The following is a 14,713-nucleotide window of genomic DNA, read 5'->3' on the forward strand; positions in this document are numbered from 1 at the left end:
GGGGGCCGCCTAAAGAATAGGGTCAATTCAAGTTAGAAGTAGCAGAAGCTCGCCTTAAGAATGTGAGTCAACAGTTCGAGATGCACACAAGACCGGGAAAAGATTCATGATAGAAGAGTAGATAGGATTTTGCAATTTTTCTTGTAATTTTTATCTTATTTGATTTTATTTTTGATGTAATGACAGGAACCGCGGAACGGAACCTCGACGGAACCTCACTCGACTCTCTTCCCGTCTCGTCATACTCCATCACTCCATTCACTTTTGAACTACACGTGACCTGATTCCCTTATAACCCGGGATACGTAGGCTGTCCAAAACCAGGACTCGGTCGCACTATATTTATTTTATTTTTGTTCTCTTTAAATAAGGTTCGGGTCAAAAAACTTGTCTCGTCGATCTTTGTCTGAAAACTCTTCGTGTTTTCAGTCAAAAGGGGGCAGCTGTAGACATGTAATTTTTGACCTTCCTCGAAATTTTACATCTTTTAGTGCTTAGTGTTGGTTTTAGGTGTAGTAATGCTATTTTGATTATTTTTTACCTTTTTGCTTTATTTTATCCTAAAAATAAAAACTACAAAAATATTTTTCTTGATTTTATCTAGTTGGTATTTTGTCTAGCATTTTTTTTATTTATCTTACTTCTTATAAAATTAAAAAAACTAAAATTGTCTTGGTATTTATTTTTAAAAAAAATTAAAAAAAAAAACAAAAAAACTTTCACAAAAATATTTTTACTCAGTTTAGTGATTTTTAAGTTGGAGGCTTTAGGAAATACTTAGTAATAGTAGTAGTTAAATTCCTTTAATATAGTTACTATATTTTTCTGGATAATATTTATTCCCTATTAATCTAAAGCAATTGGAATTTGTTTTGCTATTTTAATTTAGTAGTATTTAATTTTTAGTTTTTGTTACTTTGGATTATCTTTAAACAATGAAAAAAAAGAGAAACAGAAAGTAAAGAATGGAAAAAGCAAAACTAAAAAATAGGAAAGAAAAGTGAAAGTGGTCCCTTATCCTCCTTTATTATTTTATTTTTAGATATATATTTCTTTTTCTCTCAATCTCCAATCACCTCTTCTCACCTCACATGTCCACATGATTCCCTATAACAAACAACAATTCACATCTGCTCATTCTAGAAAAATCCTTTCTTGGGCACCAAGTTCACGTGATAAGAGAGAGTCCAAAATTGGAAGGGATAAAAAGGGAGATTTTAGAAAAAAAATAGAGGGGGAGGCGGCGAGATTAGCAGCGGAAAAATCCTTTGCCGCCGCAGACCATCTTCTACTCTCTCACGTTCTCACCATGGAAACCAGCCATCAAAATACTACAAAGGCTCCATTAAATACACCCAACTTCACCCAAAAATCAGCCTTGTAAACAGCTGCGAACAGCTCCAAAAATGACCTCAAATCTGTTCCAGAACTAGCAGCAAAACACCTCCGAAAACCAGTCAAAACCCGCTCCAAACCCAGCCAAAGAACAAAAAAAACAGCTCCCTCTTCGCACAAAAACAGCAGCTCCAAAGTCGAGTTCGAGATCACCAGAAGCAATTTCGATCAGAGGTTCCGATCGTGGTTCGCTTTTCCGATCCCGGCTCCTGTTCGTACTACCGTTGCTGTAATTGAAAAGGTGTCGCACCTTGAGGTCCATTCTTCTCTTAAATACTCTGCTTTGATCCCATTATTTGTTGTTAATTATTATTTAGTTGCCCATGATTTGTCACTGATTTAGCTAGATTACATTGATAAGATAATAATTGTTTGAGTTGTCGATTGAATTTCTTTAGTTGATATCAGTTTATGGGCTATAGGTTTCAGTATAATGAACTAAAGCAAAATTGGATCCTAAATAATCAAGTTGGTCGTGCAGTTGTCAGTTTAAAATTGGACCTGAGGCTTGATCAATAATGAGATAGAGTATAAGCTTAAGAAAGATTTTGTTATTCTTGTTTCATCTCTCATCGATAGTAACATGTTTAGGCCTACCATACTTGGGTAGGCAAACCTTAGGTCTTTTATTTTATTTTTATTCAAGGTGAGAGGTTGTTCTCTTTAGTTTATACTCAGAGGAATGCCCTGAAGAGCTTTTTTTTTTTTGTAAATATTATTTTATTCAGGGGAATGCCCAGCAATATATGTAAATAGAAGCAAAGGACGACATCATCGTGGAAGTTTTGGTATAGACTTTTAGTATTTTTCTCTTATTTTATTTTCTCTTATTTAGGTGGGGACAACCTCGAGTCTCTTGTGTCTTTATTTTTATTTGTATGTTTCTACCTCGATCTGAGTATTCTTAATATCCAATTTGATCAAGTGTGCAACCGTACTAGTTACGGGACTTGGGGAATGCTTAATACCTTCCCCATGAGTCAAATGAATTCCCTTATTCAGAACTTCTGGTGCAGTCAGTTTTACGGTCAATGTGTTTTGAAGGAAATGTTTTTTAAAACAATGGTGACCTGGCACACCGAAACCAAATGTCAGGTGGCGACTCTAAAAAAACTTTTGAAACACAAACTCTTGTCACTTTCAATTGAAAACCTTTTTGAGCTTAAAACCCACTTTTTATCATTTTAAGAGGGTTAAAGGGTTAAAAAAAGGGGTGTGACAAACATATTGCCCAAAATGATAATCAAGCATTCACGTTCCTCTACATTACAAGCAAACTCTTTTCATCACATTTGAACTTCCTAAGTAGATAAGCCACCTCAAGGATCATCTCCCACGAACCATCCACAATAAAAATAGCGATTCGACCCCAAAGTCGCAACACATCGTCATCTCCGATAATCACTTCTTAGGTACCACTTCACAACACCATACCCCCAAAGGCAAACAAATGAAGACCATCATACTGACGAGCCTTAATTCGTTCAAACAAGGACGACGACACCACAATACAAACAAGAATTCCACTAAGTTAAGAGATATCAAATCTTGCTACTCCGTCAACCAAATAATGAACATCCATAGCCCAACTTCCTCTTCTGCGTTGGAATTAAATACCAAAGCTTCCAGTCACGAACCGAATAATCCTCCTCCTAAAGTATTCACTGCCGCAATGCATAAGTAAACACCCTACCGTTCACACCAATACTTCGCGATAACAATGCGAGAAACATCACAATACACCGTGTATAGCGCATAACTCGTGGGCAACACCAACATTGACTGAAATGACTTAACACCCCTCTACAAGGCGACGATAGTAGTCCGTCCACATACGTAGGGAAAAATATCTTGCATCACATATGTAGCATCTTTACAACTCGTCGGTGCCTAACTGATATAATGCTAGACATCGTGTACGAATGAGTAGGAAGAAACTGAAGACATAAGCTTCAACCAAAATCAAGTCGCACGATAAGGAACCAAGAAAGGGAAGTTCTCTTAATAGCCCTTTAGCCTCTCAAAGATAAGTACAAACATCTTTGTACCAATCCGCAAGACTCTACTAGACTTGCTCATGACTCGTGAGACCTAAGTGAACCTAGTGCTCTAATACCAAGTTTTTACGACCCATTTCCCACCATAGGCCGTGATTGCACACAACGCAGCCATTAGGCAAGCCAATAATTTAATCAACACAATTATCGATAGTTCCTAACATATTTTAAAATAATGGTGAAATAATTATGTAAAATTTCTTTGTTTTTATAAAATATTAGAACATGATCAAAATGCAATACCAAATGTCGTAACAGAATACATCCAAGATTAATAATTTAAATTCCCAAAATCCGGTGTCACAAGTGCATGAACATCTACTAGAATATACAATACTACTACAATAACTGTCTAGAATAGAAACTAGACAAAATGCAATAATGAATTGGAAGGGGACTCCGTGTGCTGCGAATCGTAATATGGAATGCATCTCACCACAAAGTCTCCTCAGCAGCTGCACCTACGCTCCTGTGTGACCACCAAATATACATGTCTCAGTACCTGCATAATTAGTGTAGAAGTGTAGTATGAGTAAGTAAATCAATCCGTAACCACTAAGTATCTAGCCTAACCTCGAGAAGTAGTGATGAGGGGTCGACCTAGACACTTACTAGTGGTCCAATAATCAAGTACAATAAAAGTAGACAGGTATGAAGAATAGGTAAAAGAAACGAAGCAGATGTATGTGTATGGCACGATCCTCAACAGAGGGGCAAATACTAAGTTCTAAAATGCCGGATACTACCTCGAATAAAATACATAATGATCAATCCCAAATAAAACATCACATCTCAAGTCAGAAAGACTTATAGGTACGCTAAGTCCTTATCGAATATTACTCACGATTCTGTCGAGGCGAATGGACCGATCCCATAAGAATATATTACATGATACTGCCGGGGCAAATTGCCCGATCCCATAAGAGTACTGTTGAAGTGTTTAGCTCGATCCCATAAGAGTATTGCTAAGGCGTTCAACCCGATCCCATAAGAATATGAAACTTTGACGGGTCAGTGGTCCACTCACGAATATATGTGTGAGTTATGAAATTCAAGAAACTTTTGAACGAATACGCACAACGCAGGATAAATCTATAAAAGAAGTATAATTTTTATGACTAATCAAGTAGCTCATCAAGTATCTAAAATAGCAAGGTTCGATACTCTATGCAAGTTCAGTCTCGGGATAAAATAATAAGGCATTTAAACAGGGAAGAATAACTCAAACAATATAATTGAAACATAGTGTGAGTCTAAGTCTACTCGGACATAATTAAGAGTTCTAGTATACGCACGGACACTCGTCACCTCATACGTGTGTAGCACCCATAACACGTAGCACATAACAAAAATAGCACCTACGTGGTAAATTTCCTCTTACAAGGTTAGACAGAATACTTACCTCGCTCCAAAATTCAATAACCGGTTCCAACACCTCTCTGACACCTCAAACTAATGTCAAACGCTCCAAAACTAGTCAAAGAACGTGCAACCCAATCAAAATATACCCAAAGACTCGTAATTTAATTAAATAGAAAAAATTCCCAAATCCACACGAAAAGTCAACAAGATCAACCTCCGGGCCCACACGCCCGATTTCCGAAATTCTCGAAGATAAATATTACCCATAGCATCACAAACTCAAATATATAATTTATTACCAATTCCATGTCCAATTCATGGTCAAAACTCAAAAATACCATTTATAGCTTTTCTTCCAAAATCCCATAATTTCTACCAATTTCAATGTTTAAATCCATACATAATCCATGTATTTAACTTACAACACATGGAAATCACTTACCTTATAATAGATGATGAACATGGCTTCTCCAAATTGCCCAAAGTCACCTTAGCAAGAGAGAAATGAGTTGAAATGAGCAAATTCCCGATTCGCTAACTTATATTCTGCCCAGGCCCTTCCTCTTCGCAATCGCAGAAGCTTCCTCGCGATCGCGAAGGCCAAATCTGCAGCTGCCCAATAATCCTCCTCGCGAATGCGAGATTGGGTCCGCGAACGCGATGCCTTACCTAGCCTGCCCTACGCAAACGCGGTCGGCCCTTCGTGAACGCGAAGGCCAACCTCCAGTCCCAGCTTCTTCTTCGCGAAGGCGATCTCGCTGTCGCGAACGCGAAGCATTACTGCACCAAGCCTCCGCAAACGCGGCTCAACAAACGTAAAGCACAAATGGCCTCTAGCCTAAATCCATCATCGCGAACGCGTGCCTCCCACCACGTTCGCAAAGAACAAAACCAGAACCAGCAGTACCAAAGCACTCCAACATGGTCTGACACCACCCCGAAACACCCCCGAGGCCCCCGGGTCCCCGTCCAATTATACAAGCCAGTCCCAATACTTTATCCAAACTTATCCAAAGCTTGAAACGCCATGAATAATATCGAAACCAAGAATCGACGATCAAAATCCTTTTTTAACGTTCAAACCTTCAAACTTCGCCGAACGCGTCCGAATCACACTTACACATTCCGGAATACGACCAAACTTCACATACAAGTTCCAACCAAAGATCGAAACGCCATGAACAACATCAAAACCAAGAATCGACGATCAAAATCCTTTTTTTAAGGTTCAAACCTTCAAACTTTGCCGAACGCGTCCCAATCACACTTAGACATTCCGTCTACGACAAATCTTCACACACAAGTTCCAACCAACTAAATGAACCTATCAGGTCCCGGAACATATCCCAAAGTTCGATGACGCTAAAGTCCACTCTAGGTTAAACTTAGCTAATTCAAAACCTTCAAAATGCAAACTTCCGATAATAAGCGCTGAATCACCCCCGAACCACCCAATACTCAACCCGAACATACGACATAGTCCGAAATCACCTTACGAACCTATATGAACCTTCAAATCCTGATTCCGAGGTCGTTTACTCAAAAGTCAAACATTGGTCAACTCTTCCAACTTAAAACTTCCGAATTGAGAGTTATTCTTCTAAATCAATTCCGAACTTCTCGAAAATTAAAACCGACTACACGTGCAAATCATAATATACAAAGTGAAGCTATTTAAGATCTCAAACTGCCGAACAACATGCTAGAGCTCGGAACGACCGGTTGGATCGTTATAGCAACTGAATTTCTGGGTTTGGAATTGAAGATGTGGCTAGTGTTCGCTTGTTCCCATGGGGTGGGTTGTGAGTAAGGAGGAGATAATTGGGGTGTGTTGTTAATTTAATTATATAAAATCCAAAAATTATTGTACTTATAAAAGAATTAATATGAAGAAATTAAATTGAGGTTTGCTTTCCCGGTGGCTGGGTTATGGAGGAAATGTTGGTGTTATATTAAATCGAAAAAATATTGTAGTCCAAAAGAAATAATGGGGACATTAAATTGAAAACAAAATAACTAAAACAATAAATCACTTTTTCCATATTTTTTTCCAATTGTGAAAAATCTGCAAGAAGTTGTTCATGGGAAATTACTTGCAAAGAATCCGTAAGAAAACTTCTTTCTTTCATGAATTTTTATCAAGTTTCCTGCAAATTATTAGTGTTTCTTGCGAAAAATTCTGCAAGTAATTTATATGAGAATTCGAAATTCCAAGGTGACGTACTTAAGAATTTTAAAATTCGCAGGTAATAATTACTTATGAAGGTAATAATTAATTACCTTTTTTCATAGCAAAATTCACAAGATATTACATTACCTGCAAAATTTCCTATATAATCCCTAGGAAAATCCGCGTGTAATTTGTAGCGATACATCTGTAATGCATGTGTTTTGATCTATTCAGAATCCATTAGCTCTTAATAGTGTTGATCATCACAAATTACAATAAGAGAAGTAGGATATGTAGCTTATATTTATTACTACTATTCCCTCTGTTTCAGTTTATGTGAACCTCTATTGTCCTTCCAAAAAGAATGATTCCTTTTTAAATTTGAAAATAATTTTACTTAAACTTACAATTTTACATAAGCTTTTATAATCACACAAATACTCTGGCCCCTTTTTGACTTGTTTAGGACCACAAATTCCAAAAGTTTTTATTTTTTCTTAAATTCCGTGCCCAAACAAATACGTTCACAAAAATTGAAACGAAAGGAGTAATAAAGATGTGAAAAAGGTAAAGATACAGGAAAGCTATATAAACCAAGGAAATAGTTTGGAAAATAAAAAGGAAGAAAAAGGAACGGCCGAACTCAAGGTGCATATGGCACTTCTATTGGGTCGTATAAACCCAACTATATAACAGTCAAGCAAAAAAGCTCGGCTTTTACAACGATATATTACATAAGACACAGTGTGATCTTTCTTCTTCGCACAACTCATGCAACGAGCTCCCGAGTGGACTGGCACCAAAGGTCATATGATTTCTGGAGATTTGGCCAGTCCGAAGACGTTGTCGTGAAGTCTTGCAGCCAGTTGGTGAGAATTACCTCTTGGTCGATTGTGGGCAGCGATGAGATCAATTCGTCCATTGTCTTCTCCATCTCAACCTTCTCGAATCCTGTCAATACTGGATACGAAAGCCCGTTGTCTGCATAGCAGAATAATGGAAGCCACAGCACTAGTATGTTGAACTTCACTTGCCTTGGAACTTCGTTTTTCATAAGCTTAAGTTCTCCAAATAATATGGCTACAAGTAAATGCAACGTCAAAATTCAAATATCTTAAAACATCGTATTGATAATAATGATAACAATAATAATACAATAATTATCTACCTGTGATCTTGACAATGAAGCCTTGCACCCTAGAATTAGAGGAAAGAGAAATAGAAGCCAAGCCAGAAGCAAAGCTCCATTGCACCAAAGCTTCATCCACAGCACCACACCCCACCATCTTAGTCGTTATCCATAGCAGTTCTTGTGCGTGTTTCTCAGCCGCCAAGTCATTTACCCTCTCCTCACACGGAACAGCAGATGGTCTCTTGTTTTGAAGAAGGCTCGTGGCTGTTCCGACCCATGGGAAAAATGTGCCCAGACCTTTGAGCGAAGAAGCCACAAAAGAACCCAGAGGTAGAGATCGAAGAATGCGTGAGGGCCACGTTCCTGAATCCTCCGACATGCGGGGGCTTTTAAGAGAGCCGTAAAGAAATCCTGACGTACGCGCGAATGCTGAAGCCAGGGCCGCACGATTGACTTGGAGCATTTCCACGTGTCCGCATCTGGTGTTCTCATCTACAATCTTGTCAGCCATTCCCATTGCAAACTGGTACTTCCTCGAGGAAGCTGGAATCTCATTTAGCAACGCCAATATCTGAAATAGCCTTAGATGAATAAGAATAAGTAAAGAGAATTATGATAGTTCAGTAGGTTGTCTTGACAACATGCATTTTCCCGTCATTGAAGCCCTACTCAACTTTCATTTTGTTGGTGGGACTTCTATTCCCTGCCTTAAACGCCCTTCCCTAATGTATGTGTAATAAAAAAAGAAAAAACGGAAAAAAATAAGAACAAGTAAATTGCAAAACCCCCCTTAACTTCAATAAATTATACTACAACAAATACAGCTGAGTGACAAAAATGTCTCATCTATTCAGACTTATCCTTTTTCCTCAAAATACTTCGCCCATTGTAGATTAAATGTTAAAAAAAGTGGACCTTCGTATCAACAATTGTTACATTAGGTAGTACTATTAAGTCTTACAATCTGTTATACACTCAATGAGTCATAGAAAGAGAAAACATCTTCACATAATTTCATATTGCTTTTTGTGTAGATCAAAAGAAAAAAGCTCTACGCTCTGTCCTTATCTTTATTGTTATCTTACTAGTATCAGATAGTTAAAATATAATTGCAGAATAAGGATAATGTGAGAATCGAATTCAGAGTTCTAGCACGTGCTGAATCTTAATTTGTTAATGAATAGTTTAACAGTTAAATGGTAGTACTATCACACCAACTCCCCTCAATTTCCTAGTCTCACCATTTCTCAAAGTTCCTACTTAGATTGGGGAAGCTTGTCATGATTAATTATTAATGGATAAAATTTAATTAAATAAAATAAAACACTAACCATAATTAAAGTATTGAATTCCTTCTTTTATTTATTTCCAAATAATATCTTTTGCAATCCCACAATAATAACTACACATTATCTAAGATTCCTTCTTTGTTTCTTGTAGTAATTTTCTTTCCAACCAATTCTACCAGTGTTTTCTTTCGTAGTATTCATATGCAAGTCTAAATGAATCAAATTTTATCCCAAGGTTTATTGGTACAAATGAATGAGAAACATCCATATGTTAATTTTGAGATGTGACCACAAATCTACCAATGAAAAGGAGAAAGTGATACAACAATAATAATTCAAAGCTCTCCAACACATGGTTCTGCTACGTATAAAGTTTAATTTTTCGGTTAAAATTAGATTGAATTTATAAATAATTATTTCAACTTTTTTTAAAAGGATAGTGAAATCCAGAATAATGAAAAGAAAATTGTGGAATGAAAGGGTAAATTTACTACGCACTACTAGAAATTCGGCAAAAACCGATCAAGGTCGACCGACCAACTTTGGTCGGTCAAAAAACCGACCAAAGTTGGTCGGTTTTTCAAAATATTTTTTTTAATTTTTTTTTTACGAAACCGACCAACTTTGGTCGGTTTTTTTTGGCGCAAAAATGCGGAAAACTAATTTTGAGTCCCGCGAAATTTATGTTTCAAGAAACCGACCAACTTTGGTCGGTTTTTCAATTAAAATAAATAAAAATTAATATTAAAAAAATCGACCAAAATTGGTCGGTTAATTCGGCGGGTCATTTAAAAAAACCGACCAACTTTGGTCGGTAATTTTACTTTTTAATAAAACCGACCAACTTTGGTCGGTTATTTTCGTGCGAAAATACAATTAAAGAGTATAAATCAAATAAAAGATAATCTTAAAACAAAATGTACCAATGGTCTAGTGGTAGAATAGTATTCTGCCACAGTACAGACCCCGGTTCGATTCCCAGATGGTGAATCTTTTTATTACATAATTAAAATACCGACCAACTTTGGTCGGTTTTTTTTTGCAATATTTTTTTTTTGAATTTAATTGACCGACAAAAGTTGGTCGGTAATTTCCGACCAACTTTGGTCGGTATTCCTTTCTGGCCACAAAAATACCGTCCACATGTAAATGGTCGTGTTTTGGCCGGTTTTTGATCATTACCAACCAACGTTGGTCGATTTTTTTGATCGATTTTTACCGGATTTCTAGTAGTGACGATAGATTGCAACTTAAATTTTTAAAAGGATTGACATGCATGTTGGTAAATTCTTTTGGGGATAACTTTTGGCCGCCAGAAATGGAGTTTGTAGGAGGGAATATCAAAATTTCTGAAAATTATATATGGAATATTTATTACTCAACTATGATTAATGCCTTATTTTACTTAATTAAATCTAGACCATTAATTTTAGAATGGTATAGGTTACTCCTATAACTTGGGAAAATGAAGGCAACGGAGAGGAGTCAAATCCTGTCATGATTTTTATTTTTTCACGTTGTGTCTGAGTATCCAACTACGTGTAGAGAGAAGAGCGAGGTCATTTGACACTTGACTATCTCAAATACGTGTAAGCTTATGCGTTCATGCTATGACGCGTGGCAGTTGCATGCATGCTAACAGAGCCATATTTTGTTTTTGACACCCTCTATTGAGAAAAAAGGCAGACCGAAAACGACAGACTTATAACTACCTTACATACAAAAGTATAACTACGACTCAAAAGGCAGAACGGGTTATGCTATTATGTCATCAGAGCAACATCATATTCACCGAAAATGCATACTTAGGTATCTTAACACATACTCGCTCTCTGCTTTTAAAATTTGTGATTCTAATAAGTCAGATAAGGAGATAAAAGTTCAAAGTATGTATTTATATGATTATAAATTTTTTTTATTAAGGATAAAATTAAAAGTTTAAATTAAATTATTTTTAAATTTAAAAATAAATTATTTTTTTTAAAACAGACCAAAAAAAAAAAAGTTAACATAAAATGGAATTTTAAGTCGAGTCATCTAATTGATGAGTTTTTCATTGGAGGCATTTCTTTAAGTCAACTTATCTAATTTGCAGCATGTCTCAAAAATATTTTCAAAATTTTATTTTACACTCCAGAGTTATTGACTGTAACTCAATGACGTCTACTCTGAAAATTTTTACCTTCCTCCCCCCCCCCCCCCCAAAAAAAACCAAATATCTTTCCTTCTCTTTTCCCAACTATGGCCACCCTACCCGAATACAAGCTTCTGCTTTCCATGTTCTACCCATTTTACTTCACTCTATCCATAAAATATGGGGTAGATTCAGGTATAGTTGATTGATTAATTTCAGAAACGAAATATTTAATTATTCTCAAATGATATAAATAAGTGAACTAGGAAAAGTGAACTTATAGCCACCGACTCTTTTTCCCCCTTCTAGTCTAAGATCAAGAAAGTGCATGCCTAATGAAATACTTCACACAAATTTAGGAGGTAATTAACTCATACTAAAAGCATAACCTCTTTCACTCATTATATCCGACAAAACAAGTCGGAAGGTGATCTTTCAATCCTTACTCAGCGCATCTTTCAATCCTTATTCAGAGCACGTCCCTCTAAAGTAATACTTTTTTCCTGCTCTTTCCTTTATATATATATACTTCACAACATTATCTCTCTAAACTTTTCATTTTAATCATACAAATATCATGTGGTGTATAAAATATTATTCCATGTTAAATTACAACTTCTAAAGACAGCGTCAAACACCACTGACTAGCTATATTATCCAACTTCATTTAGAGAAGGAAGATTCCTTTTCAGAAATGTGATTAGCATCAACAAATTCATCATACTTGAATGAACTCAAATGATTTTTGTGTTATCAGTTATCTAAAAGTAAAAGCAGAAAAACATATAAAACTTTTCTAGAGAAAGAAAAAGAAGTGTAAGTGATAATCAAATAGTTAACTTACATGCGTGAGAGCTCTACCAAGAGCTTTAGCAGGAGAAGCTTGATTAGAATCTTCATGAAGCACCAAATCCAAAGAGGAAGAAGACAACATTGTTGAAGCTGATGGCAACATTAAATCAAGGGACGATGATCTATCAAGCGAATACGAAGAGCCAACAGCGAAAGGACAGTGATCCATCAACACCCTAAGAACCCAAACTGCCAACCAAGTCATGAGCATCAGCATGAACCTCAAGTGGTCCGCTGGCTTCCACTTGTCCGACTGCTGGTCCGCCGCCTTGGCGTTCGACGCCACCGCCACAAGGGTCTTTGCCGCTGCGTTCACCGTCGTCATGAACACAGAGTTGAGAAGCGCCGATGGTCTCGTCTTGTAGGAACCATAATCTACCACTGCTAGATCCATAGCCATGACTGCCGTGCCTAACTTTGCTTCACCTCTTCAGCTTTTACTTATTTCAACTACAAGTGTGTACTATATACTGTTGAGTTGTGGTTTGTTTTCGAGCTTATATTAAAGCTTTTTCAACGTCGAGACAAATAAAATACTCCCTCCTCCCTAGAACCTATTTGACTGAGCACGAAATTTGAAGATTTTTGAACTTATGCTATAAAATGAGACACATATATTTTATGTTGTTATAAATCATTGTATAAAGATAAATTATTTTTAAATAAAAAAAGTAATATTCTTTTTGACACGGACTAAAAAGAAAATAGGTCATAAATTCAGCTTGCAGATTATTTCAAAGACTATGATCGAAAATAAATTCAACAAAAAGTTAAAAAAAAAAAGAGAAGTAGAATAATTAAAAGTTCCGAGCCCAACAAAAAATGGTATTTCTTTTAGAAATTTAATCCCCTCACTTGTAACGACCCGACCGATCGTTTTGAGCTTTAGCGTTCCATTCGGTGGCTTGAGACTTTGAAAAGTTTCATATTATGTATTATGACTTGTGTGTATGGCTGGTTTCGGTTTCGAGCGGTTCAAGATTAATTTGGAAGAATGATTCTCGTTTTAGAAGTTTTAAATCGAAAGAGTTTGAAAGTACAAGAAGGTGGGGGGGGGGGGGGGTTGAATTATGGACTATTAATACTTAGTTGACTAAGATTTAGTTTAGTCGACTAGTTTTCGTACAGTACACAGATAAGATAGAGATGAATGCAATGAATTTGAAGGCAAAATAAGACACAATAGTTTTTATACTGGTTCAGTACCGGTGTGGTACTTACGTCCAGTTTTCCTTGGGTCACAAGAGTTCTCTTAGATCTTGATAAAGAATTATAACAGTGATGGTTTTGGCTCGTTCACCACCAACGATGTTTAGCAACAATGATTTTTAGATGTTGACACAAATCTTTTTTGTGTTCTAACTCTTTCTATCTTTTATGACACTTGTAGACTTAAGAATACAGTGTTTGTATTAAGAACTAGAGAGACTTAGAAGACAGTGTTTGTAGTTGCGCACTTCACTCGTTGAGTTTGCCATTGTTCGTATAGGCAAGTATTGTTGTGTGTTTGTGTTTGATTCCAGCAAGTTGTCTCTGATTCTTTCAGAGGAGATGATTGTTGGATTCGAGCAGAGTGTCTCTGATTCCTTCAAGAGAGATGGGCTAGAATTTTTTAAACCATGGAGTGCTCTGTTCCATACCGAGATGCTTCATGCTTTCTTGAGGAGATAAGCGCATTTCAAATGGTCTTCATTTGGTTAGGTGGATTAATTAATCCAAGGAGTGCTTCATGTTTTATTAAAGAAAGATGCACCACTTCCAATTGTCTCCCACTATAATGTGTTTCCCACTCAAATTGTCTCACATTTCTTTCGTCCTTTCTTCTTGATCTTTTTGGCTTGAGTTTATGCTAAATCTTCTATGATTTGGTTTTCTTTTTGATAGCTTCTTGTCCTAGTATCGGCTCCTTCTATTTTGCATCACAAATTCTTCTTTGATCTCATTTCCTTCTGTTGATGCCTTGATTTCTACAATCAAAGTAGATAGGATTTAGTTTTGCACAATTGTCATCATTGAAACTTAGATATAACAATCTCCCCCTTTTTGATGATGACAATAAAGAGACAGTAAACAAAGTATACTTCCCTTAGAGTTGTTGTACTCATTACTGCTCCCCCTGAGTTGTTGATTTACTTCTCCATAAATGTTCTCCCCCTTTGACATCAATCAAAAAGGAAAATGCAAGCGCAGTATATATAACAATATGCATTCACACTAGATAGGAAAATAATATACAGATAATATGCTTACTAGTTAGGGCAGCATAAGTAATGCCTTCAGCAGAGGCATAGAGTGATGGTTCATACATACCAATGCAAAAAT

At 36.4% G+C, this 14,713-nt stretch overlaps 1 protein-coding gene and 1 long non-coding RNA gene across 2 annotated transcripts; one reads left to right on the forward strand and one right to left on the reverse strand.

The window, feature by feature from the left end:
* The first annotated feature begins 890 nt into the window (after positions 1–890).
* On the forward strand, positions 891–2,310 carry LOC104087709 (uncharacterized). Its single transcript, XR_684355.4, has 2 exons — positions 891–1,651; positions 2,124–2,310. It is a non-coding gene; the product is annotated as an uncharacterized lncRNA (long non-coding RNA).
* Positions 2,311–7,543: 5,233 nt separating this feature from the next.
* LOC104087710 (uncharacterized) lies at positions 7,544–12,833 on the reverse strand. Its single transcript, XM_009592264.4, has 3 exons — positions 12,384–12,833; positions 8,153–8,687; positions 7,544–8,064 (listed from the first exon to the last, which is right to left on the reverse strand). Exons 1-3 carry the CDS (start codon positions 12,789–12,791, stop codon positions 7,754–7,756), a joined length of 1,254 nt encoding a protein of 417 aa, XP_009590559.1. The 5' UTR covers positions 12,792–12,833; the 3' UTR covers positions 7,544–7,753.
* Between the last annotated feature and the right edge of the window lie 1,880 nt (positions 12,834–14,713).

The sequence above is a fragment of the Nicotiana tomentosiformis genome, chromosome 4, assembly GCF_000390325.3.
Source record: "Nicotiana tomentosiformis chromosome 4, ASM39032v3, whole genome shotgun sequence".
NCBI classification, from domain to species: domain Eukaryota; kingdom Viridiplantae; phylum Streptophyta; class Magnoliopsida; order Solanales; family Solanaceae; genus Nicotiana; species Nicotiana tomentosiformis.

What these genes read in the sequence shown, in the direction of transcription:
- LOC104087710 (XM_009592264.4), bottom strand. Translation starts at nt 12,791, where the DNA reads ATGGCTATGGATCTAGCAGTGGTAGATTATGGTTCCTACAAGACGAGA. An exon ending in TTGGTAGAGCTCTCACGCAT is followed by an intron (nt 8,688 to 12,383) that starts GTAAGTTAACTA and finishes AGGCTATTTCAG; the next exon opens with ATATTGGCGTTGCTAAATGA. An exon ending in CTTCATTGTCAAGATCACAG is followed by an intron (nt 8,065 to 8,152) that starts GTAGATAATTAT and finishes ATTTACTTGTAG; the next exon opens with CCATATTATTTGGAGAACTT.